Here is a 27314-nt window from a genome sequence, read left to right as displayed (position 1 = left end):
ATTAAGTAGAACTTCTTACTCCATTTTCCTGTAGCTGTATAGTGTCTTTTGTAGTTAGAAACTCAATTTTGACAATCTTAAGTGATATGAAATACAGGGTCTTCTGCATTTTCTTTTCCATAAGAAAGCAATGGTTAATTTAGTATTTCTGTACTACTGTTCAGATATGACCCTTCCATGTTTGCAGGTAGGCAGAGGTCAACATGTGAGGAAGGAAGGAAGGAAGGAGTTGCAAAGATGACAAATGTAACTGTGTTTATTTGACTTCCAGTACAACCTCAATGCCAGGGAGATACAGCTGCAATAAATAACATTTATTCTGACATCTGGCATAGCTTTTACCCGTAATTATCAGGCATTCTGTATTTTTCCTTTTCCATCACAACTTCATGGTGCAATTACCAAGTTGTGTTGGCAGGTGAAGACATATTCATGAGCTAGAAGACAAAAGAAAAGACAGAGGGGCCAGGAATAAAGTAGGGAAGGAAACTGACACATGACGGAAGGGCACGATAGCAGGAACCCAGGGCTTGCATCCTGGACACTCAACTACTACTGAGCTAATTCCAGCAGGATGTGTTTAAGTCATTTGGTCTCATTGCTGGCCCTATTTCAGGGTGCCCAAAGGGATCATAGATAAGCTGTATGAAGGCGTGATGGCAAAGCTTGTTCTTTCCCAGCCAGTCCTGCTATTCTCATTTATTGATCTATCAGGTAAACAGTGCTTAAAAAGAGGTGGCCATCTCACACCATCAGAATGAACCCATTAATTCACTTTTTTGTGACCAACTGTGAACATTTATTTCTGTTTGTAAAAGATTTGTCTTGTCCCCATGTTTGACTTAAGCAGAAGTCCAGAAGAACCCGGTATCACTACTCTTTTAACTGACATGGTGGTTAAGTTTTAAAATTGCAGACTCTTGCTTCAACATATTTTTTGTGTTTATAAATAATTTATATACAACTAGAGCAGAGACTCTTTACAATACACACTAGAAAGAAAAGTTCTCCTTTAGGGAATGGAGTAAAGAGATAATATACCTTGCAAAGGCGAGTGATTTAGTATATGGGAGATATTCAGTGTTGGTGAGAACCAAACAGTTCATTAAATTCCCATCTACTACATTTGACAATATTATCTACGTGTGTTGTCCAGTAAGACATTTGTGCTCAAAGTACTCTAAAATGCAGTTTAACCTCCACAGTGCTGTAAGCTAAGCACTTGTGACAGTCCAACGTTCGTATAAATTCTCCATTTTATCTGAAAGTTTGATTCCTTTGCTTGTGTGACTTGGCTAACAAAACCATTGCTGTAATTGGAACTCAGCTAGAGGTCTCACAATTTTCAGATGTTCTGGTTGTAGTCTGTCTGAATTGTAAGCTATTCTTTTGTTTAATCCTTTCTTACACACTCAGTTAAACTGTGAATCAAATCTTTGCTTAGCAACATCCAGGTGTATGTATGTGCAGTATGGAATTTGAACATTCACAATGGTGCATATTTCCTGGAAAAAATAATGAGAACAGTCAAAATGATACAACTAGGAAAGTATAATAGTCTTTCCTGCTGTTCTGTGACAATTCTTTTTCAGTCCAACATCACTCTGTGATTTCCTGACATCCTGAGGAACAGAACCTTCCTTAAGCTGCTGTATGGGGGACACTAAGAGTTTTTACTGAGGACCCCAGATTTTTAAGCTTAGTTCACTGTGGCATAGCACAGACTATTTTTCAGGTAGCTTTCCATTGGGAGGCTTTGCAAGTATCATCATTTGTGTTTCTCCAACGTCACGTGAGCTTTCTTCATGATGTGACCTGACAGCGCTTGAAATGGATACACTCACTTGTCGTCTCAGTATTTTCATTACAGTTCTCTTGTACCCTTTGCAGGCAAAGAAATAGATGAAAGGATCTAGGCAGCAGTTAAAGTTCATCAGAAATACAGTATAATGGAGTGACTTCTGGAAAATTTTCTTTTCATTGCACAAGGGCTCATTCTGAAGCTTCTTAATCATGTGTTGTATGATTGCAACATGATAAGGAGTAAAGCAAATGATGAACACTATAATTACAAATATGATTGTATTGATGGCTTTTTTGTTTATCCCTGATTTTTCAGTCAGTGGGTTTTCCTTAGCTGTTTGAAAGAGTTTGCAGCTAATTTGAGAGTAACAAAAGAGTATAATCCCCAGGGGAATAAGGTACCCTATGAAACAGGCAGCAAGAAGTATAAAGGGTAGGTGTGCTATTTTTTCAAAGTTTGGATATTCCATACATGTAGTCCTTTCTTTTTCTTCCTGTGACATGGATTGGATAAGTAATGGGAAAGTCTGACTAAATACAAGAAACCAGACAAAGACACAAATGCCCTTGGCATATTTAATCCTTCTGATCTTGTATCGGAAGGGGTGGACAACAGCGAAGAACCTATCAATGCTCAGACACGTCATGAAGTTTACACCTGCATAGGTGTTGATATAGAACAAGAGAGCAGTTATTCGACACAGTGCTTCTCCAAAGGGCCAGTCAAATCCCAGGGCATAGTACGCTATCCTTGTAGGCAGGGCGATACAGAACAGGAGATCGGAGAAGACGAGGTTTGTTGAATAAAGGGTAGTGGAGTTCATCTTCTTTCTGTGTTTAAAAATGACAGTGAGGGCAATGGCGTTTCCAAGCACCCCAAGAATTAAGATGCAGCTGTAGAAGACAGACAGTAGTATCCGTGCTGTATCTTTGTGCTCGTATAAGTCACAGTTGGAAATGTTGGTCTGAGAAGCTGTGGAAGTGTCCATTTCTGTAACCTCTGTTGTTCCAGGAAGCTCAGTAGACCTAACAAGAAAAAAAAAAAAAAAGGAACATAAAGTAATAAATGTAGATAAACTTCTTCTGCATAACAGCCAACCTCTGTTGCAAAAAGCAAGATTGTCAAAAACTGAAATGAAACTGCATGATGGTGAAATACTTTTCAAACTTTCTTCTGAAAACAAACAAACAAAAAGATTACTCTTTTTGGCTTTTCCATTTTGATCCCTTTTCCTTTTCTCCTGAAAAAATCAGATGGGACAGAATAATAAACCAGGGATGTAATGTATTTGGAAAGTGAAGCTTATATGTGGTTAGGAGGTGGGAGACAGTTAAAAGTAATCTGTGGAGAAAAAGGGGTCTGAAGAAACCGCATTATGAAGTCCCACACAGAGTCCTCGGTTTAGACAAGCAGACAAAATCTTTCAAATGTTTCAGTTAATTTTTAAGGAATTTTTGTTTCTAACAGTTCTCATTCTGAAGGTTTAACTTGTTTAGAGAAACCATTTTTTTCCCATGGTCTTATTGTACTGATATAATAATCCAGCTTGTTTAACACTAGTTTTAAGAATTTGCTTTTGGAATCCAGTTCAAATATTTTTACATACATAAATTCTTAAGACCACTACTTTAGTCACCTTCTAGTGATGCTAAAAAAGACAGGTGACCCAGCTGAAGTATTTTACACTTTATCAATTTAGTAGATTTTGGAAATTAATTACCTGCACTGTCAGAAATAGCAGGGAAGAGCTGCAAAGTGATTCGGGGGACTTAAAAATATAAAAAATGAACCAGCAGAATTTCAGAAATGGAAAGGACCCCATCCTGTTGATACTACTTGCAGTGCAGAATACTTCTCAGGTGTGTTCTTACCTGACAGTTGCATAATGTAAGCATGAATGTCAGAAAGGAGGGGTCATCTAACATTACTTCTGTTCTGCATGGATTAAAACAGCAGTAAAAACAAGATTGCTTCTGCTTTAATGCAGAATACTATCTAGAGATAAAAACTGTTGTCACTTGAGTTTTAAGTCTGTCTGGAACATTTAATTAAAATCTCCAGGTATTTTTGAGGATCTGCCTTTGAACACACGGTATTTACAACCAACTGTAGCCTGTTGTACCTTAAAAAAGTCTTACTGGAAAATATCTCATGGTTTTAATGGGTTTAAGCTCACATTTTAGAAAGTATTAATTACCTTTTATTAATCTGGGAAAGGATTAAAAGGCTACTACCTTCTTTCAGGTTTGGGGAGATTGTCCAGCTTATTTCAGGTTGTTCACAATTAGCATACCCGCAACACATGCTGTATTATAAGCCAGTCTGATGAGACTTCTGGCTAGGTTAGCACGGGGTACATAAGGTTCTATGTAAACCTGCAGATAGGGGATGATGTGGATTAAAATATATCAGTGAGTTATATTACGTATGTTTAACGAAGAAATATAGCATGCACCTAGTATGTTAAGTCTGCATTTGCTGTGTTGTGCCAGCAGTAGGAAGGCCATGTGGGTGATCTCTGATAGATGTGCAATGTTCTGATTCTTAGATACCTGTGATGTACCCTGTGTCAAGAGGTGGGAATACTGCATTCAGGGTTGGAAGTAAAATCCGAAATAGGAGCTGTGTGGGTTTGGATACGGGAATTAAACTGGTCAACAACAACTCCACCCATAGTGCAGATTTAAGAATGTCTGTACTTAAATATTAGTTAATTCCACATAGTTTACGGTATCTTGGTGTTCGAATGTTTGATGATTGAATAATAGGGTAGTTACTACCCTGGTATACTTTCCTCCTCCTTTGTCTTTTCACTATAGAATAAGATGGCTCTTGTTTTACGTAAGTACACCAGACTGCTTTTTACAGAAGATGTAAAGATGTACAGAGTGTGGGTTTTTGTAGGCACCTGGATGAGAGTCAGTGAAGTATTCTGTCTTGTTTCTCTTACATAAATGCTTTTGTTTACTTTTTCATACCCCTAGTGTGACATTTTCTATTCATCTGTTTCTTCAAATTTTGGTAAAACAGTTTCTTAAACATATGTAAGGAAGAATAATCTAAGATTTATGATAAACAGCTCTATTGCTGTAACTAGCTACAGAATATTAACTGCATAATTTAATTTTTGCTATAAAGTTGTAGTAGTTTTGGTTCATGAATGATATGCATAACTGTCATGTCCATTCATTTGTCTTTTTATAAATGTTTGTAAAGTAGAATATCCACTGTACAAACATGTTGAACTAGGAAAAATTGGGTAATTTCAGTGAAATACCAACACACATCAAACATCAAGTGTAGAATTTGATAAAATACATGTTACCTAGTTTTGTGCTGTGAAGTTGGATCTTTAATGAATTAGTCTAGAACTTGCTATTGCTTAAACTTGGATGTTGATCCTCACATAAAACCATGGCTATATTGAGGAGTCCCAGCTGAGAGAGAGTTTGTGTCTTTCTGTGGTGGTGGCAGGGGTATACATACAGGAGCAGTTCCATGGCAAGGCAAACTGGTCACAAACAGATATGAAGAAAGCTGGAGGACCACAGCTCATGAGCTTTCCACGGCAGTGTGTGTGTCAGCTGAGCTGTGCCTCTTGACACAGGCTCCTCTGCCTGCCATGGGAATCACCCCTGGGTGAAGAAAGTGTTCTGTTTGATCCTCTGTTATCCCCCAAATATTTTGACTGTTAATGTGGTGTGCACAATTTATAATACTCTAGACAAGTATTAATATTTTCACTCCATATATGGGCATAATATGTTATATTATCTGATTATATTTAATTTTTTAAAAAATACCCTCCTGAGATACTGTATCCAATTTGGGGGCCAAACATGATAAAGTTGCTATCATGTGACAACTTAATGTTCATCACCTGAGCTATGGTAACTGTACTTCCCAGCACTTGTTCGATAGCTCCATTCACCTCACCAGTTGTTTCACCTTTTCTTTACAATCTTGAGCAGAGCTGCATTTAAAAAAACACTTTCTTCCTAAAAGATGTCTAGACCATTAAGTAAAAGACAAGTTTGTTTTTTTGTGTCCTATTCCTTGTCTCAGATTGCTGTTTATTACTTGGCAGCAATACTTATTGATTAGCCTATTATATAGCATATGCCATCCTCCACAGAATGTATCTGGAAAAACTACAGCAGGCCCATTTTGTGTACTTTTTGCATTCTTGGAACAAAAATGGAAACTGTTACCTTCTTGCTGCTTCAACCCTCAGACTAGCTGGACTTGATTCTTACTGATTTTCATAAGCTGTGTGCCTGAATGCCTTAGGAGAGCATTTCCATTTATTGTCATGAATTCATATGCATAGAATCCAGCCTCTAGAATCACCACCAGAATATTTGCTTTTCTAGGTTGTTGGATTGGATACTCTCCCCAGTGACCTTCTGAGTTTATTATACTTTTTTGAGGTATATATTTGGAAAAAAAAACAAAAACCAAATGTTGATTTACCAGTGTAATAATTTTAGAAAGCATTGCCACAGTTTTTTGGCATAGAGGTACAGGCAAACTTTTAAGGCATAAAGTATTTTAAATTGCTGTCATTTTCTTGGTATTGTAAAGAAGTTCATGCAGGTTTTTACTTTTTCCTGACTCTGCAGACATAATGCTCAATAACACAGACCCATAAAGTTGTATTACAAGAGACTACTTACTCATTTAATATGACCACTTGTATAATCCAGGTATTATTGTAGTTATTTGTGTATGGATTTCACTTAACTTTTCATTTAAAGTGTATTTTCCAAAATGCTGTTTGGTCTTGATTTGAAGAACTGAAGAGAAAGTGAGTTAACTATTTGTACAATAGTTAACCTCCCTGTTAAAAATGTGTCACTTCTTCGAATTTCTCTAAAATTAATTTGCAGTTGACCTTTTGATGAGTCTTGCCCCTTTATATAATCTCATGGTTTTGGCAGCTCAAGATGAACTTGTTAAGTGTCTCACTACAAGGTAAAATTGTCTTCTGATGTCAGTTCTAGCCCCAGTTCTTACTCACCACTATTTCCGTGCTTTTTCTGCTCAGTTAGTCAGATATCCAAGATAAGAGTTGTGTAGCATTGCAGTGGGAGCTAGTGATGTTAGGTCACTGTGATCACAGAGTGGTTTTGGGATTGACTGTGTCCTAGGATGTCTCTGGTCTAGGGGCATGGCCATTGCTCTCTGCTTCTACCTGGGAGGATCTTACACCTGGGAGTTAGAATTAATTTAAATATGTCCAGTGCAGTTTCTTCTTTATTGTTCTCTTGCTTGCCATTTCCCAGTCTTAATTATTAGATTTGCATTCTGACCACCAATGACAAAAGATTTTTTTTATCCAATTACTTTATGTGATTTGTTAGCTAGCCAGCTTTTTATCTATTCTGTGTGCTTTCTTGATGTTTGATAGAAGTAGTATCCACTTGAGGGGAAAAAAAGAATCACATTAACATGTTGAGTTGCTTCCAATGCCTAGCCTGGCATGCCTGAAATCTGTGCAGATGCCTTTCTGAACCAATTTTGTAATCTCATCCAAGAAGAAGGGAAGTTTTTTTAGGACATTAGGTTTCTGTGAAAGCATTTACTGGCACTATTTATTTGTTTCACATTTATGTTGCAGTATGCAAGAGCCCAGCTCGTAGTAAGTCCTCACTGCAAAAGACGTTTTATGAGCAGAATGATGGCTCCAGTCTGGAAGTACTACATAATCCAAAGCCCTGGTTCATGTGTGATGAGCTTTATATGTAATATCATCATGTAACATACATTTGACTATTAACAAGCATTCACTTAAGCTAGGAGCCAGCAATTGCAGTGTTGTAAGCCTAGAAGATTACATGGGTTTGGTTTATATGCAAGCCATCTGTGTCCTTAGATAAGTTTTCTTCTTGTTCTCATTTCCTGCTTTTGCTGAAGGAGCACCATCTCTCTTTTCAGAACAGGGCACAGGTAGAAGGCTTTAACCATGTATTGTCATCTAATGTGTGGTTTGCCTGTCTCCATAATTTATTTATTTTTTTTGGAGATTAATCCCTGATCCATCTCTCCAGTAGCTAATTTAAGAGGGATGTTAATTAATTTCTAGAAAAGACACAGCAGATCGTTAGAAAAGTTTCTCCTGACTCTTTAGTAGTATGGTTTAGTCACTTTGAGGTGAACAATATTTCTTTGACAAACAGTATTGGGGAATAATGTTGTTCATAAATGCATAGAGTATAACATATTTTAAAGGAGTCATCAGGAGAGAGACTTTCCCTGAAGTGCCTGACCTTACAGTCCTCTATAGACATAAGCTGTGTAAGTCTTAAAATTTAAGAGCAGGAGAAGATAGGAAATATGCAGTGCTGTGCTTATGTAAGTTTATTTTTTTCCTTAATCTCTAAAATTAATTGTTTTCTGTTGACCGGTCATATTTACTGTTTGAATTTCTAATTTACCAGACAAGTGACCTTCATTGTAGAGTGTTTTCTGTGTTGGAGAAAAAGGCTTGATTTAAGTTAGTTATGTATGTTAACAAGTGTGCATGCTAAGTTGCATAGTAGAATGCTTTGTTAATACAGAAAGAACGTATACCTAAGGTCCCTATATCTAGGTGTATGTATTGGTAGTTTAGGAACTACATGTGGTTTAATGAAAGCTGAGGCAAGAGACAGGCGTGTCCTAAAGCTTCCTGTTTCTTTCTAATACTCCTAGGACATTATGTTAATTTGCCTTTTTTCAAAAGATGTTGGATTTTTTGTCCTAAATGACAATGAGTGGGCCTAATGACCTGAAGACCGAATCCTCAGGTCACAATCCGCAGCTAATTTTGGTGAGGTAGTTTCCAGGCTAGTGCTTTTTTTTTTTCTCCCTCAGTATAGATGCAGATTTGTTGGAGTACTAAGCCAAATTTGTAAGCCACACATCAGAGAATCCCAAGTAAGCTTTTCATGAATGAAATTGTCTTAATGATGCTATAAAGAATTATAATATTCTTTAAGTGCTTAAAGAATTGGCAGTTCCACACTCTGGGATCTTTATGGTCCTGCTTTTATCAATTACTTTGCAAAATTGTATGACAGTTACATTGGGCGCTGGAAAGTAATAATGCTACAGAAAGCAAAATAGAAATACAGAAGTTGAATTTCAATGCTGCATAACTAGATAAAGAAAAAGTGGAAGTCATCTGAAGTGTGCATGTTTTGCTCTTATCTGTTGGATCTCTCTTTCCAAATGCGATCCGTGTTACGAAGAGTATGAGAATGATAAAGAATAAATCATCTCTGCCAAAGGTGCGTGTTTATGTGAAAAATTGTGCTGGTGCTGAGTTGTTTAACCTCCCTTCAGTTTCCTTGCCTTAGAATTCTGAATGTAAAAAGGAGAGAGTTTAAAATACAGCAAATAAATAAAAACCTTGGCCACTGACAATTACATTCCTGCAAGCAGAAGAAAAAATGGGTCAAAAAAAATTTTGTATTTTAGTGCTAGAAAACACGCACACCTTTAATGTATAGGTTTTTTTCCGGGTGATCTGGAATCTACATGTAGAGTCTTCAATTTTAGGAATCACAGCTTCAGAACTGTAGCACAAGTTTATTATTAATTACATATATACATACTGCTCAGCCTTTCAAAGAGAAAGGGATGAGATTGGAGCTTTAAAGACTACTTGCCAGGTTAAGTGTCAATTCCCTTGTCTCTTTAGGATAAGCTATGAAAATATAAGACAGACCTTTTGTATTCTGCATACTGGCTTTATTTTTCAAGGTAAATGAGTTATTGAGTTAATGAGTTATTGTCTGTGGAACAGACTGTTTTGTTTTACCAGTATAATAGGAAAAATTGATCCTTTTTAATCGAGAAGTTGTATAAAAGTTGTATCACTTATACTATTTCTTCAGCTTTGTGGCATGAAGATCAGTACTAAGGAGAAACACGTTAAGTGATTGCTATTCAGAAAAAGAATTCATTCTAAAAACATCAAAAGCAATGCATGTCAGAAAGTAAAAGAGGAATTAGCTCATAAAACTTCGCATTCTTAAAATATTCTGTTGCAATATTTAGACTTGAGAAGAGTGACAGACGTTCTTAAGCTGATAATAAAGGCTGTTACATAGGCATGGAGGGCATGTGATAGAGCAAGCTATTCATTCACAACCATAGTACAGATTTCTTTCAAGGTTCTCTCCTGCTATACTAAGTGTTATTCAAGGTCCAGTGAATTACTTAAGAGCTGCAGTGCTTCCCTTATTACTTGTACAGTAATTATATCTGCATTAGTAGAGTTTAAATTATTATTGCTAACAAAATTGTCTAAACTGGTGTAGTATCAAATGTTTCCCTGTGACTGTCAGAAGGCTGTATTGTAAGAAAGGACTTGAAATAACTTGTTGATGCTGTGGGTCAGGAGATCCTTTGAACAAAAAATAATTGGCAGATATTCATGTGTGAACATAAAATATCACTGAATTTCTTCCACAAGCCTTTTCTCTCCCGTCCAAAGATCCTTCTTCCTTCCTACCACATGAAAATATACAGTATAATGCAAAAAAAGAGATAATATTTCTGAAATTGTTTGCTGTTCTTCAGTGACTTTTTTAAAACTAAATGAATGCTTTTCTGTACTTACATGTCTGTAGCTTCTTGAATCCTCTGAGCAGTTAAGGGCATTAGCAGGATGGCTTGACTGTGAAAGTTTACCCTTGCACATTGTTTTCAAGACTGATTACGTGAGTCTCTTTTGTGGGAGGGGTAGGTTTTTTCGAGTGCTTAAAAAAAAACACAGGCTTGTTTGTATGCTGGTCTTGATTTGCTGCCTACTGTTTTATGGGATGTGAAAGCATCTATTTTTAATCCTTTTACAATTAGTCTGTTCAAAGAGAGTCATTAGAAACAAACCATCCAACTCCTCCCTGAAGTTACAGGTTACTGACTTTCACAGAAGGGACTTTACCCAGAGCTTTACTTGATGAGTTGTTAGCCAGCTAAAATCCCCAAGTGAAAAACTTTGTTTGCATGCCATTTGCATTTAAAAATAGATTAAATTTAGTTTGTAGCAAAAAGCTGTATGATCAGTACATTCTGTAAAACTGCTTCTTACTGATCAGATCTGACACGGCATGAGGAAACCTGAGAATTGAGGCATACTGAGATGCTGTGTCAAAACAGACATCTCAGTAGCCCATGTACATTCCCAGCACTGTTCTAGTATCGTAATGATGAGGCTTTACAGAAATGCCCTTTGAAAATACATGAGGGAGTTGAATAACTCTGGTGATTTGAGAGATAAATGAAGCCTTCGTAAGCTGTTTTTTGTGTTTTAAGCAAAGAGGGTATTATTATTATTATTATTATTATTGTTATTATACTACTACTACTACTACTACTACTACTACTACTACTACTACTACTACTACTACTACTACTACTACTACTACTACTACTACTACTACTACTACTACTACTACTACTACTACTACACAGGTAACAAATACATTAAAGATAAGAAGCTTTTGAAGTACAAATGTGATTCCCCTAAAATGATACCAGTAAGAATGGGTGGCTAGGGAACAGGGAAAAAATGGGATGTCAAATTGTGAGGTAGCCCCTTGTTACCTGGAATAATCTTGTTTCTGGGTAAGGAACGTTGTTGACCTAAGAGTTGAATTGTGTGTTTATTAAGAGGGTTTTGAAGATCAGAGGTAGGTGGAAAATCCTATCATTTGCTGTTAGCAGCTGTGGTTGAGAGTTATGTGGGATTTTCCCAAAACTCATATTGACTATTTGTTACTACAAAGGACTGGTTATCTTTAAAGTGGACTAATTTGGTGGCCTGAATTTAAAGAACCAGCAAGTAGGCATGTTGATGCTATGATATCCTCTACCCATGCAGAGGATGGAATGCCTCTTTGGAAATGCTAGGGCTGTGTTCATGACACAAGCATTTGCTGATGTTGCGGTGTTGAAGGTGTGCAATCTCAGCGAACATGTCCATCTCATCAGAAAGGCTAAAGTAAATGCAGATCTAATGACAAAGTTAGACTTTACTAACTGTACCTTGTCTTACAGGAAATGTTTTTATTATAGCAGTTCCTCTTAGATGCTAGGGAGCTGAAAGGCTCAATCTAGGGCTTTTAGCTCCTCACTTTTTATGGGACATTTTTCTTCTAACACCAGATTCAGAAAATCTTTGAAAGAACTTACTGGTCTTATTATTGATTTGTTTGTTTGTTTGTTTGTTTTTGTATTATTATTTTTTTTTCTTAAATTCAGCTTCATTGCAGAGTAGAAGCTCATTAAAAGAAATAGTGAGAATTACAGATTGTTTAAAGGGAAATTGCACAGGGAACTTGCTTCATAGGTACACAAAGTTATACTGTGATGTGGTTCCCTGTCCAACAACAAAAATATGTAGAAATGGGAAATTTTAAGGTACACAGGCATGCAGTGGTCTTTGCTCAAGGGCTGACTGTAGTACCACAGCTTCACAGTAAAGGAAGTGTTTACTTCAAAATAATCTTACCATTATAAAATAATGTGCTTCTTGCTCCAATCTGATAAAATACTGCCTTCCTTTCGTTAAGGTACGTTACTAGATTATAGCCTCTAAGTCACACTGAAGTATTAGCTACTAAACCAGATTAGCATGATCTGATATTACTTGCTTAAGCTAAATTATATTGATTGCATTCTTTCACTCACTATTTATCCTTCTAGCTATTTGTTTTCTGTTCTTACACAGCTGCTATTTCTCCAATATCTATTTGACTGTCCCAGGATTTGAGCATTTAGACCAAGAAATGGCAAGTGTGAGATACATGTGGTTTTACCACTTGAGTGCAAAAGCTTACTGTTTTGCTTTTGGCATGCAAGGAGAGGAACACATCAATTAATATACCCATTTGTTATTTTTGGAGGTGGTGACAGCGAAGCATTGCAGTTAATATTTTGACCAGCATGTTATGATGCCTGTGCTAATATATTTTTGGTGTGCTTACTTAGTTCCTGGTCTTTTTGAACAGTTTACAAATGGTACTGGATTTAGCTTTACAATTCTGTATCTAGAGACCTACTACACAAGGTAAGAAGTAACATCTGAAGTACAAAAAGTGTTTATGGGTTAACCAGAAAATTAATCCTGCCAGTCTCATTATGAACTGCAAAACTGCCTTTTCTTCCAAAAGTAACATTTTTTTAAAATTTATTTTTTAATTTTTTTTTTTTTTTTCTGGGAGACAGTTCAGGTGTCTGGAACTAACCTGTAGCTAAATTAAGCCTTTTTTTTTGTGGACAGACGTGTTTTTTCAAGTGACTTGACCTAGAGGAACAGTAAATGATGACTCTTCAGTGAGTAACTCTGCAAAGGCCAAATAAAATGTGTAAGGTTAATCTAGATGAAGAAGAAGAAATATGACAATCCAGGGCACTAAAAATGTGAATACAACTGTTAAACAAAATACTCTGCAACTCCTCAACAAAATACTCTGCTATCTATATTATTACTTCAGTGTCTCCTCGTGCCTCCATAGTCTTCTGCCTAGCTCAAGTGTCTGTGCCAGACTTAGTCAAGTACTGGATTCACTGAGAGTCTCTGTCTTTTGGGAAGGTGCCATGTCCTCTCTCTTGCTGAACTCATTCTGGTTTGTTTAACCAGATCAGTCATAAAAGCAAAGCTACCCGGTCAGCTTTCACCATCAATCACTTGCTGCAGACGTCTGATACAGAGCAGGGTAAGCATGGGTGACTAACTCTGGAACACCTAACTGATGGTAATAACTTATCAGTTACAGATAAATAGTTGTCCCTGTGATCCTCTACTCAACTGTGGCACAGGGTTTAGCCAGCCATTCCTATACATCCTTATCCCCATGGTTTGACCCCATGGTATATATACATATACATACGTATCTCTATAATGGTTTAACCCCAGCCAGCAACCAAGCACCATCCAGCTGCTCACTTACTTTCTCGTGGTGGGATGGAAGACAGACTCAGAAGAGTAAAAGTGACAAAACCCATGGGTTGAGATAAAGTCAGTTGTGTAGGTAAAGCAAAAGCCACATACGTAAGCAAAGCAAGACAAGGAGTTAAATCATTACTTCCCATCAGCAGGCAGGTGCTAAGCCATGTCCAGGAAAGCATGACTCCATCACACATAACTGTTATCTGGGGAGACAAACATGATAATTCTGAATGTCCCCCCTTCCTCCTTTTTATCCCAGCTTTCTCTGCTGAGCATGATGTTGTATGGTATAGAATATCATCTTTGATCAGTTGTGGTCAGCTGTCCCAGCTGTGTCCTCTTCCAACCTCTTATGCACCCTCAGCCTGCTTGCTGCTGGGGTGTTGTGAGAAGTATTAAAAGATTTGGTGGTGTACAAGCACTGCTCAGCAATGATGAAACTTCTCTGCCTTATCAACACTATTATCAGCACATATTCAAGACACCACTGTACTAGCTACTGTGAAGAAAATTAACTCTATCGCACCCAAAACCAGCACAGGCAACATGCTAATCGTAGATTAAATAAAGGTCGGGGGCCTTTATTATTATTTTTTTTTTTTTTAATAATCTTCTTAGTGCTGTAAGCTTTGGTGGTCTGCAGTAAGTGCTTGTCTGGGGGCAGTATGTTTTGCATGTTCAACTGAAGAAATTTTGTGTTATGTATTGCCATAAGTTGGTAGAACAGTAATGTTGAGGTGCCATAAATCAGTTTTGCACAACAAAGGTGGAGGGCAGATAGGATTAACTGATCTTTTCAGAAAAAGCTAAGGAGTAACACCTATGTATGCTAGCATCTTATTAATTATGAATTAATTAAAACTGAAATTGGAAGAAAGATTCTAGCCAGCAAAAGAGGAAAGGTCTGGATTAAGCTCACCAATGAGAAGAGATGGAGAGGAACCCGGAAACCGGTTTACAGTAATGCTGAGCAGTTTACGGAATAAGTTGTTGGATAGTCTTGGCATTGAAAACTCAAGTTTTTTTAGAAGAGGCAGGTGTCTGACCTAAGTCTTCATGAGGGGATTCTAAAGTGTTTGGCTGATTGCTCAGTCTACTATCTTAATGAATCCAAAGTTGCAGTGATTCTGCCAAGATATCCACAGACAGGAGAAACCTTTTCCTTTCAAGATGCACAACTTCAAGTTTTATCTTGGGTTTGTGGTTTTTTACCTGCTTTCTTCCTGCATTCCTGTGAAATATTGGCAGTTAGATAGATGAGTACTGCATGGCACACTCTAATGCTATTGCTGGTATTGAGAGGCCTCAGGCCTGCTGTTGTGTAGCAGAAGGGTTGGGTGCAATAGATGGTTCCTTTGAGTCCAGGGCTCCATCAGGCCAAGAATCCCAGCTATCAAGGGTGGTCATGCTCTAGGGATTTACCTTATATTGAGAAATTTTACTTTGAGAATGTTTTAACATTTTCAGAATACAAACTGACACCTTAAATGTAATGTGGCAGTGTCTGGACAGCCTGTAGGAAAACAGAGCATTGAAGTAACTTAGTAATATGAATTGCAAGCACAGTGTTTACATGCAGCTGCTTCTATAACTGATATTTTTAGTTCCCAAAGAAATATGTGGTTGTGAATTTGTGAAGTTAGTGTTTTTTTGAAGAACTTGAAGAAAAATGTAGTACTGCAGTTGATAAGTGTAATGAGTCATTCTGAATAAAATAAGAGGGTATTTCTGTAACTTTAATCCCACAGAGCTTCCATTGACAACAGCAGATATTTTTGCAGAACTAACGTTTAGCTTTCTACCCATTTGTTCATACATTTTAGAACAATTTTTTTCTGTATTTTGTGCATAATTTACTGATGTTAAACTCTTTTAATCTGTATTTAATATTAACCTTTTAAAACTTTTAAGTGGCTTATTTCTCTTATGAGATGTACTTGCCCCTGATTCTTTCTTCTCTGCCAGTAGTGTCTACATTATTGTTTTTTGGGTTTTTTTCAAGGTTATTGTTTCTTTTTTTCTCTGTGCAAAACTAATCTCATCATTTCATACGTGGAATGTTCCCACCTAGTCTGCCATGTTTCCTTTCCCCGCAAATGTTGACATTTATCATGCCCTTAAAAACGAAGATACAGTTGTTGCAGAGCCTGCTATTACAGTAGTAGTGTACAGTGGTACAGCTTTGGGGTGGACATGGTGTCCATACAGAGTGTTTAAACTCTAGATTTTAATCTTTAAGGTTTTAGACTTTTCCGTTTTGTTTGAAAGTTTTATTTTCTAACCCACATGTCTGAAATTAACTCCCTAAACATGAAGTGGGAATAAACTCAGTTTAGGGTCAGCTTGTATTTGTGTGTCTGGCCCTTCTTTGCACACATGTATGTCAGGTTTCTAGAAGGTCATAATGGCACTTGAAAGGATGTTCCTGATATTCTCAAAGTATAATTGAACAAAGGGCAAGATGAAGGTCTCTGGGAAAGGGGAGAGAGTAGAGAACATTAGAAGAAAGGACATTAAACGGAATGAGGGGAAAAGAAAAAATAAGAGGAAAAGAGAAGTTAAAGAAAAGAGAGAACTAAACTAGTCCTTCGATAAGAGTATGTTTTCCACTTGTAGATGCCAAATCTGACTATATATTACCAAACAGTTAATTAACATAATTAAAAGAGTTAAGACCCCATCCTTTTATTTACAGTACACTGATGGATGTTTGTACCTGCTTTGTGAAATCCAGGAAAAGAAATCCCTCCAGTGATGATGAGCTTCAGGAACAAGGCTTTGATTATTCACAGAATAACAACTGTGGTTCAACTGTGCATGCCCAACAAGAACAGCTTACCTGGGGCTGTGTGTCCAGTCTGTATCTCTGAGGATGTAGATTCTAGCTTTGTGCAACGTGGTAAGGTACTGGACCATGATTACCCCCAGATGGACTTGCTGCAGTATATCAATGCCTTTCTTAAGGCAAAGAGCCCCAGAGTGGACACACTGCTTTAGGTGCAGGCTCAGAAGTGTGAAACAGTTACTTCTCTTGGCCCAGTGACTATGCTTGTGATAATGCAGCCCTGCAACTGGCTTTTCTTACAAGGGTGAACTGCTGACTAACATTCAAAGGATTCTTGTCTGCAAATCTGTTTTCCATCCAATCTATATTATTGCACCGTTATTCCAACCCAGGTGGAAGACTCCATAGGTGCTTTTTTGAACTCAGTAAGGTTCTTGCCAGCTCATTTCTCCAGCCCATCAAGTTGTACCTGAATTCAGTCCTGCTCTCCGAAGTATCGACCGCTCCCTCCAATTATATGTTGTTCACCAGCTTGCTGAGTGTGCACTCTGGCCCATCACCCAGGTAGTTAATAAGAACAATAAATAATGTTGACCCCAGTGTGTAGCCATGCAGAAAGCTACCAGTAACTGGCTGCCACTTGGACTTTGTCCTGCTGGTCAGAACCCTATGAGTCTAGCAGTGCAGACATCTGTTTATCCATTCCCAGTCTCTTCAGGGTTTCTTCAAGGACACAAGAGGAGACTTGAGCCAAGGGCCATCCCAGAGTCAGTTTGTACAATGTTCACGGTCTTCCCCTTCCATGTCCACAGCACTAGAGTCACCCTTGGTAAATCTATAGCAATCACCTTGTCCATCATACAGCTTCTAGGAGATTTGCTTTGTAACTTTCCTAGGGACAGAGGTGAGACCTCTAGGTACCTGAATCCTCTTGTCCTCCATGAAGATGAGAGTGACATTTTTCCAGGTGTCAGGAACTTGTTCTGATCACCATGATGTTTCTATGATAGTAATATTGACCATCTCCCTCAGCACCTGGAGGCACATCCCATCTGGTCCCATTGACTCCTGAATAGCCAGCTGGGCTCAAGAGCTTCCAAACTGTTTTCCTTTACTGCAGGTGTTGCTCCAGCCCTGCCAGATGCTCAGGGACCTAGGAAGCCTGAGGACAAAACTAACCAGTGAAAGCTGAGGCAAAAAAGGCATAGAGTACCTTGTATTTTTCCATGTCCTATGTCACTGGATCCTTTTTTCCATTAAGCAGTGGGTCCACATTTTCATTAGCCTTTTGCTGTCCCTTACTATGTCTGTCATTTTGTAGCATTGTGTAGATAACTTCTCTGACAGACCTGATGTAGATAATCAGCATTTCCATATAGATATTCTAAACCACAGATGGATTAATGTATAGAAAATTCTGAATACAACAGAAAAGTTTAATTGATTTTTTCCAAAGTACAAGCACAAAATTATATAATGAAAGTTGAGGTTGACGTTTAATATTAATTGGAATAAATTTTCCCACAGTGGAGTCACCTGTACAAATGAGTTTCACAAAATATTTTGTAGGGCGCTAGTTTTGACATTTTGTAAAAAGATACCTGAATGGGCATTTGTGTAATACGTATTTATATGAGATATGAACTCTGCCTGAAGAACAAAACCTGATGTCTTTGGAGATGTAAGTACGTGGTGCCTAGGAACTTACTGGTTTAGGAGAAAAGTTGATCTTTAGGTTTCCTCCAGCTCTTCTAGCTTATCAGGTACTGAGCAGTTTCAGACACTGGGCTTGGAATTACACACGATACTACCCTGGACTGGGGTGGTGTTTTCTGTGGTCCCTGTTGACATTAGTGGTGAATATTAACATTTAAGGAACTTTTAATCATGACTTACAGTCATGGGAAATTCCTTTTTGTACTTTCCCATCTTATGATCAAGTGCACTCTTGCATGTGAAATCTGTGTCTGAGTTAGTATTTATCATAGGAGAAACAAAACCTGAAAAGCATGACACAATTTTGGTACTTCCTCAGATCATTTTGTAAGAGTAGAAAGAAATCCTTTAAAATTACTTTTCTAAGAGAAAAGGGGTTTTTTTTCTGTTTTCTTTCTCTCTTTACTTCTAAAACGTGATTTACTTCAATGAGTATTGTCTAAAATGGAAGCAGTTCTTATTAATTGTTTTTGTGTGTGGCACTCATAACTGTGTCTATCAACTCCTAAAGCGTAAATAATTTGAATTAATTTTAAGAATGTGTTGTGTGTATTTATACAGGTGTGTTTTGTTTATGTAGAAAGGATTATATGCAAGATTGAACACTTTTAAATAGGTCCTGAGTTAGCATTCTCTAGATATTGAAGTGCACCTGACTATTTATTAAACAGATGATACTAAACATATTTCTATAATTAAACTGTATTTAAGTCCTCAGAGAGGAAGCTTTTCAGCAAGCTGAACTTCAAATATAACAAACAAAATTATAATAGAATTACCTTAAGCCACAGCCCATTAAATGAGTAAAAATAATACTTGAAGAAATTTTTTTTCATTGCTGTGGGTGTTGCATTTGGCAATTTTTCAGGAAATGTAAGTATTAATATTCAGACCATCATTTCAGATTGTATCACTCCTATCAGTAGCTCCTCTAAAAGGGAAATGTATTTTTTAATTATTTGGGTCCTGTTTACAGAATTCCCCCTCAGTATTGTAAGATCCCTTCCCTTTCATGTAAAGGTCTGTGGAAACTGCAACTCTTGAAAGTTTTGATAAGCTGGGTGAGCAGCGAAAAGCTTCTCTCTGCACCTGTTGGACACAAGGCAATGGGCAAGGATTCTGCCAGGGGAGAAGTGCAGTTTGCAGACAGCCTCCCACTGCCTGCTGCCTGCAGCTGCCTGCCTTGAGGTCACCACCAGTGCAGCTCTGCCAGAGGAGGAGGTCGCATCTACCTGGAGTGACCTTTTTTTCACCTCTTGTCCATCCTAGAAAGTATTTTTCTTCCAGAATCTCTCATGTCTTTGCCATTAGCTCTGATATGGTCTCTCCTGTTGTTTTCAATATATGGCTTAGTTTTCTGGATGTTTTATCATGAGGAACACAGTTTTTTTATCTGGGAATATGAAATGCACTGGTTTTATTCAAAAGCTTAGTTTAGGTATTTGGTCATTGTAAAAGGTGCTTGAGTTTTAAATACTATGAAACTACTTCCAGTGAGGGTTTAGAAGCTTAATTTACATGTTGTGCAGTGACTAAGGTGAGGACCCTAAAGAAAGTTAGTTATTAGTACGGCCATGGAAGTCACTGGCAAATCAAATTGTCAATATTCCCTTCTTAGATACTGCAGTCTATCAGCAGTCCTCTAATGCCCTAAAGCTGGGTGAACATGCAGCTTAATTTCATAAGTGAAGTAATTTCTGTGATCTTTTGGGATACATATATAACCTTCACCATTTGTCCACTTGGATCAAAGAGGCTTTGTTCTGATGCTGGAGACTACTGCTGTTCTTCTTGTGTGCTGTATTTTCTAGAAACAGGCTGCTATTAGACTAAATACATTGCTTTCTCTGCTGCCTCTGATCCTAAACATTTGAAAATAAGATACTTTTTGTCACCTGTTTCTTTGCAAGGATATTTGCCAAAACTATAGGTGCATTATTTGTTAATGAATCTTATTATCCTGAATGCCTCTAGTTACTGCATCATTGCTTCCCAAAAATCCCTTTTGCTTACAAGGTGGGATTACATTTTGATTGTTATGTACTTAGGATTAATTACTTTTGATTATTTATTTTTTTTTACAGTACTGTTGCTACTATCATTCATACTAACCATCCGTATCTTTCTTTTTGCAGTTTGGGTCCTGTGTTTGCTCTGTTTGTACCATTTTATTCCTCCATTCCAAGAGTGCAAGTGACACAAGTATTAGGCCACTTTTCTATCACAAACAAGACATTGGTCTATATACTGGGTTTACAGGTATGGTATGTACTTGTTTGTTCATCTTTTAATGAATTACTAATGTAGTAGTTCATACTTCTGTATGTTCCTTTATGAATTTTCATGCTTGCACTTATATGATTCTACAGGTGTTTAGCTGGTGACTGCCCTGTATACTAAAATATTGAAAATATGATGCTAGTGTGCGTTCTACATGCTGAAGTGGTGGGCAAGGGATCTGTTCTTCCACTGTCTTCTTGATTGCCTTGCATATATATAACAAACAAATTCCATACATTTTTTCTTGTTGTTCAATGAAATGAGCTATATGAAAACAGAGCCTGGTGCTACAGCATATGTATCTTTCACCTTTATTTACCAAATTTTAAATTTGCTTATATTCTTTTTTTTTTGTTACTTTATTTTCCCCTGGTCTGTTAAAGCTCAAACAAAGCTATAGAATACAGTATTTTTCTGTGGTAAGACTGTTTGTAAATAAGGTAATTTTGACTGAATTATACTTTTATAGAAACAAGTATTTTTATATCAGTCATTGCCATGTGACAGGTAATTGAAAATAGTGTAATGTAGAGCACAGCACTAGAATGTAGTATTGTAGTATTGTGTTAAATCCAAATGGAAAACTATAGATCCTTGGTACAGAAAGGCAGTAGTTGTTCAAAAAACAATGTCACAACCTGAATTAAGAAACAGGAGATGGATAGACATGAGAAATTGTACTCATTTTTATACATTCCAGGAACTCAAAAATGGCTCTAGCACTAGGAAGGGAAAGCACCATAGGGATGTGAAGTGGTAGAGAATATTATAGAATGAATGGTAATTTTCAGAATACTGACTCATGCTCCACATGAATTGATCCATTTCACTCTTCGGCCTTTGAACTCCTTTGATTTCTGCTCCAGCACCCTATTGTCTTGATTGTGCAGATGATCTTGTTTCTTCTTTTCCAAACCCATCAATGCCACTATCATATCATCCTTGTGGAAAGCCATTATGTTCTCTGAGCTCTTTTCCATCATGTCCTTTGCCTTCTGCTTTCATACACACACCACCTCTGTTACTGATCACTGCTGTTAGTAATCGCTCTTGTCTTCATGCAGTCTTTCCCTGCCACATGCAGAACAGTTGCTGAGGCTGAGGGAAAAATAATTTGCCTTTTCCTCATTTGTAAACTCTGCCCTTATCTCAAGTCGCTCTTTCTGTAGTCAGAAGTCTAAAGGGAATGTATTCTCATGATTCAGTTGACATCATACAGAACAATTTTAGTAACCGGTATCAGTCTAATTTTCAGCCCATTTTTCCAGTTGATAATAACCTTCTTCAGATGATTCATTACATACTTTACTAGCAATGATGGGATGCCCTCTTTGCTTATCAACTTTTTTTTTTTAAATCACTCTGACCTATTTCTGTGATTTCATGTTGACAAATACGCCACTGTGTGAGAACAAACTTTATTTCTTTAATTTTGATGCTCAATGCTTTGTCTGTCTGTGGGTGCATGTCTGAGAGCTTCACTGTCTGCCCTGCTTGGAACTCCTCCTGCTGCTGCTGAGTCATTTCCTTTGCTTCAGTCTGTCTTTCAGACTTGTTTTTCTGTGTCTCCTATAACTGACATCCTGTTATACTTAGTATGCTATACAAAACCAAAATGCATTGTTCTGCAGAAGGAGAACAGTTGTTGGGTCCCTGTGTTTTTTCCATTTCTGCTACTTCTGGAATACAAGCTTTTTAATGTTAAACTGAATTTTCAGAAATAAATATCTTGACTTCTCCCATTATCATGATAAGTACCTAGCTGATATAATATTGCAACATAGTAGTTCAGACAACAACAGCTTTGTAAAATTAAAATTTTAAATCACTGCTCTTGTCTTCTAGCTCTTAACCTCTGGTTCCTACATCTGGATTTTAGCCTTAAGTGGATTGGTAAGTCTTACTGTTCTAAAAATCGTGTGTTGCTTAAAACACATTTATTCAATCAGTGCAGTATATTTGGACTAAAAAAGAACAGAAATTACCGAGTTACGGTTTTATTTGCGACGGTAAGTAGAAAGTTTTCATCTTTAGCTTTCAAAAGTATAAAGCATTGGCTGGCTGGTGATAAACTGATAGACAACAAAAGAGCTGGTTAATATTTGCAGGGTGCCACTGCTCTTTGACCCCTGAAAATTAATTTTGCTGCCATAGATTTAGTCCTACAACTAAAAATGAGAAATAGCAGAAATCAAGGAAATTACAGAGATGTTTGCCCTATTATTGGGATTTCCTTCAGTTTTCAGCAATTCTCAAGCTTTTATTGCAAAAAAAAGCAGCTTTCAACAACCTGGCTGTGAATACGTGTCATGTTTTTGTGTTCTCCTAGGAAGTCTGCAGTGTAGCTGTTTCTCACTCTGCTCACAGCAGTTAAGAGTGCGAAATCACTTTCTTCGCACCACTCAGATAAAGTCAGTGTGGTCTGTGTCTTCTTCCTTTCCAACTCTGTTCTTAGTACTAAGGCACATAGTGCTGAAACAGATTGTACAACATCTTCCAGATTGTTAGATACCGGTAAGCTTCTTTTAAAATTTTGCAAACTTAGAAAGTAGGAGCTATCAAGAACCTTCTAATCTGAATTTGCTGTCAGTTCAGAGTGAAAAGCCGGTGGACCCTTCACATTGCTGCTGTAACTCAGTAGTTTGGTCTCTTACTATTCGCATTGACAGTTTCAAAGTATTTTGTGAAATCACATGGTAACTAACAGGAGTGATGGAGCAGTAAATAGCCAAACCTGCTCAGCAATTTAGTCCTACCATAAATGTCAGTGAAAACAGTGCAACTAGCAAACTGGCATTTCTCTCTCCTGGAGATCAGCCCAAGCCTCTGTGCCCATGTAAGTCTCTGACTTCCTCCAAACGCACTGCCCTTCCTGTTACTCTTCTGGATTTTTTAATAGCCCTTCCTTTTGAACAGGTGTTAATTAGAGTGGAAAAGAAAGAAAAGGAAAAGCATTTTAACTCCCTCTTTCCTGGTGGCAGAAGCTGTATATATACATGGTTATACAGACTTACAAAGAACAGCTCAAATACTTTTTTTCATAATATTATAATTGAATCATAGAATCATAGAATGGTTTGTGTTGGAACTTTCAAAAGTATAAAGCATTGGCTGGCTGGTGATAAACTGATAGACAACAAAAGAGCTGGTTAATATTTGCAGGGTGCCACTGCTCTTTGACCCCTGAAAATTAATTTTGCTGCCATAGATTTAGTCCTACAACTAAAAATGAGAAATAGCAGAAATCAAGGAAATTACAGAGATGTTTGCCCTATTATTGGGATTTCCTTCAGTTTTCAGCAATTCTCAAGCTTTTATTGCAAAAAAAAGCAGCTTTCAACAACCTGGCTGTGAATACGTGTCATGTTTTTGTGTTCTCCTAGGAAGTCTGCAGTGTAGCTGTTTCTCACTCTGCTCACAGCAGTTAAGAGTGCGAAATCACTTTCTTCGCACCACTCAGATAAAGTCAGTGTGGTCTGTGTCTTCTTCCTTTCCAACTCTGTTCTTAGTACTAAGGCACATAGTGCTGAAACAGATTGTACAACATCTTCCAGATTGTTAGATACCGGTAAGCTTCTTTTAAAATTTTGCAAACTTAGAAAGTAGGAGCTATCAAGAACCTTCTAATCTGAATTTGCTGTCAGTTCAGAGTGAAAAGCCGGTGGACCCTTCACATTGCTGCTGTAACTCAGTAGTTTGGTCTCTTACTATTCGCATTGACAGTTTCAAAGTATTTTGTGAAATCACATGGTAACTAACAGGAGTGATGGAGCAGTAAATAGCCAAACCTGCTCAGCAATTTAGTCCTACCATAAATGTCAGTGAAAACAGTGCAACTAGCAAACTGGCATTTCTCTCTCCTGGAGATCAGCCCAAGCCTCTGTGCCCATGTAAGTCTCTGACTTCCTCCAAACGCACTGCCCTTCCTGTTACTCTTCTGGATTTTTTAATAGCCCTTCCTTTTGAACAGGTGTTAATTAGAGTGGAAAAGAAAGAAAAGGAAAAGCATTTTAACTCCCTCTTTCCTGGTGGCAGAAGCTGTATATATACATGGTTATACAGACTTACAAAGAACAGCTCAAATACTTTTTTTCATAATATTATAATTGAATCATAGAATCATAGAATGGTTTGTGTTGGAAGGGACCTTCAAGATCATCTAGTTCTAACCCCTCTGCCTTGGGCAGGGACACCTCCCACTAGAGCAGGTTACTCAAAGCCCCATCCAACCTGACCTTGAACACTTCCAGGGAGAAGCATCCACAGCTTCCCTGTGAAACCTGTCCCAGTGTCTCATCACCCTCACACTAAAAAATTTCTTCCTAATGTCTGACCTAAATCTCCCCTCTTCAGTTTAAAGCCATTATCTATCACTACAAGCCCTTGTAAAAAGTCCCTCCCCAGCTTTCCTGTAGGCCCATTCAGGTACTGGAAGGTGCTATAAGGTCTCCCCAGAGCCTTCTCTTCTCTGGGCTGAACAGCCCCAATGCTCTCAGCCTGTCTGCATAGAAGAGGTGCTCCAATCCTCTGATCATCTTCATGGCCCTTCTCTGGACTTGTTTAAACAGGTCTGTGTCCCTCTTGTGTTGAGGGCTCCAGAACTGGACACAGTACTCCAGGTGGGGTCTCATGAAAGTGGAGTAGAGGGGCAGAATCCGCTCCCTTGACCTGCTGGCCACACTTCTTTTGATGCAGCCGAGGACTCAGCTTGTTGACTGGGCTGCAAGTGCACATCACTGGCTTGTGTGGAGCTTCTCAACAACCAGTAGCCCCAAGTCCTTTTCCTCGGGGGTTATTCTCAATGCATTCTCTACCCAGTCTATTTTTGTGCTTGGGATTGCCCTGTTATGTGGTTATTATTTTAATTCCCTTTGAATGTAGTTTTATTCAGCTCTATAATGCAACTTTCTTAGGATTCATATTGCTTCAGTTAGCATGAATTAAGTCATCATCAATGATGATGCATTTTCAATCTCAATTTTTTCATCAGCAAGTGGAGAGCTGCACTCTACTCTTTTGTAGTAAGTGCTACAATTTGGAAAGAAGTTCTTGTTACGAGTTTTAGCCATTTTTTGCACAGCATGTCTGTCACACTTCTGTGAATAAGCAGTCTCATTTTTCTCCTCTGTTAGAAATTATAATTTGGCATATTTTGAGACAAACTAGTAAAGGAGTGAAGTTTCACGGTATATAAATAAACTGAAGAGGATATGAAACTATAAAGGTTTTAGCATTACACGTGTAGATAATACTAGATAATATATTCATATGTACCATTGCTGAAATATGTAGGTTGTCTGTTTTATGTTAGTTCTGAAAACCTACATATTTTTGTAATTCTTCCTGCTCTTAGCATTTTCTAACACACTATATCTTTGTTGAATCTAATTTTAATGTATTTGTACAAACAGGCTGCGGAAATGCATGAACACCTAGTCAGCTAGGTATGATATTTAGTCACTATTTCATTGCCTTTTAGACTCTTGACTGTCTGTATTTTTAGCTCTAAAGATCACTTAGACACTCATATGACTGTATATAATGCTGTTCTGCAATTTAGCTTTTGTTGGACTTCTGCTTATGTGGAGTATTAAAATGGATGCTGCCAGCATGGTTTCTGAGTCGTTGGTTTCCGCTTTCTCTTCACTGTGTTCTCGCTTCAGATTTATTTAAATGTAATTGCTTTACATTAACAAGTAATGAACACTCTTAGGCTAAACGAGATCTGACTGCAGGTACTAGATGTAGCACTGGAGATTGATTTTTGTGTTCCTCCTTGCTAATGCTGTTAGACCTCCTTGTGAATTCCAGGCAGGATGTGGAGCAACTGGGAGTTGTGCCCTCTTGAGTTCTTGTTTTCAGTTGTTTTGACCAATGCCATCATTACAGAAATGTGTTTGTGGGTGGGTATGCATTTGCATCTGGGTATGAGTCTGTGTAGGCAGGTAGGCATTGATGTAATGTGCCTGGTGATAGGGAACTTTAGACAATTTTTAGTTTGACACTGGATTGTTCTCAGTTACAGAGATTACAGCACTTGTTTTGTTATTGGAATGCAAAAGGTCTACTGTGTCTTTGTCATAACATCATTCTTCCTAGAATTCTAATTTTGACTCAATGTAGGAATATACTCTTTACTCTCCAGATGAAACTGGAGTTGCTCTCAATTATTGTTCTTTTGATACGTCAGTATGGACCTGGTAATTTCAGTTGCTGGTGTGTTGTGTAAAATGTGCTGTTTAAATACAAGATGCTTATTTACAAAAAAAAGGAGAATTTAAGAAGTAGACTGTAAACAAATTCAGAAATCTAATGTAAACAGCAATCCATAATGTTATTATTCTTATCATTAATAAGAATAATTTAGTTTATTGTGGTTTCTTTTGCCATACTTGGTACATACAGTCTAGATTTGTTTCTTACGGTAGGGGTTTTAAATGTAATAATATTAGGAAACTTCATATTAGAGGTTGAGAGGTATTATGGAAGTCATAGAGCCTATTTCCATTTGAGTTTAAGCCAGAAATTCTTTTGATAATTGTTTACAGAAGTACTCCCAGTTTAGCGAAAGCCAGAAACAGTTACCCTACTATTTTCCTTTAAAACAGTCAAAACACCTTAGAAAACGATAGCTCTTGAACGTTTCATATCAACTCATCTTCTCTCCCTCCCCCCCCAACTTTAATGTCTCCTGGGTTCTCAGTTTACATTTCTCATTGCTCTAATCTTGCAGGACTGAAATTTGAAGGGCCTGTCAAGGCTTATTCTATCATAGCTGCAGCATACCT

The 27314-nt window shown here is 37.6% G+C and overlaps 2 protein-coding genes across 2 annotated transcripts in view; one reads left to right on the top strand and one right to left on the bottom strand.

Moving 5' to 3' along the window:
* UBAC2 (UBA domain containing 2) overlaps positions 1-27314 on the top strand; it is a 113167-nt gene that overhangs the window by 59271 nt on the left and 26582 nt on the right. The window contains exons 5-6 of the mRNA XM_010006345.1: positions 20382-20505; positions 22372-22419. Of these exons, the coding sequence (XP_010004647.1) occupies positions 20382-20505; positions 22372-22419 (172 nt within the window). The remainder of the gene's footprint in view (positions 1-20381; positions 20506-22371; positions 22420-27314) is intronic.
* LOC104396486 (G-protein coupled receptor 183-like) lies at positions 1725-10519 on the bottom strand. Its single transcript, XM_010006331.1, has 2 exons — positions 10413-10519; positions 1725-2829 (listed from the first exon to the last, which is right to left on the bottom strand). Exons 1-2 carry the CDS (start codon positions 10451-10453, stop codon positions 1725-1727), a joined length of 1146 nt encoding a protein of 381 aa, XP_010004633.1. The 5' UTR covers positions 10454-10519.

This window comes from Chaetura pelagica, unplaced genomic scaffold, assembly GCF_000747805.2.
Source record: "Chaetura pelagica isolate M959 unplaced genomic scaffold, ChaPel_1.0 scaffold29, whole genome shotgun sequence".
Taxonomy (NCBI): domain Eukaryota; kingdom Metazoa; phylum Chordata; class Aves; order Apodiformes; family Apodidae; genus Chaetura; species Chaetura pelagica.
This window is presented reverse-complemented; position numbering and strand designations above follow the sequence as displayed.

Coding starts and splice junctions, on each gene's coding strand:
- LOC104396486 (XM_010006331.1), bottom strand. CDS start 10,453: ATGCCCTTAACTGCTCAGAGGATTCAAGAAGCTACAGACAT. Junction 2,830..10,412: donor ATTCAAGAAGCTACAGACAT/GTAAGTACAGAA, acceptor TTTTCTTGTTAG/GTCTACTGAGCTTCCTGGAA.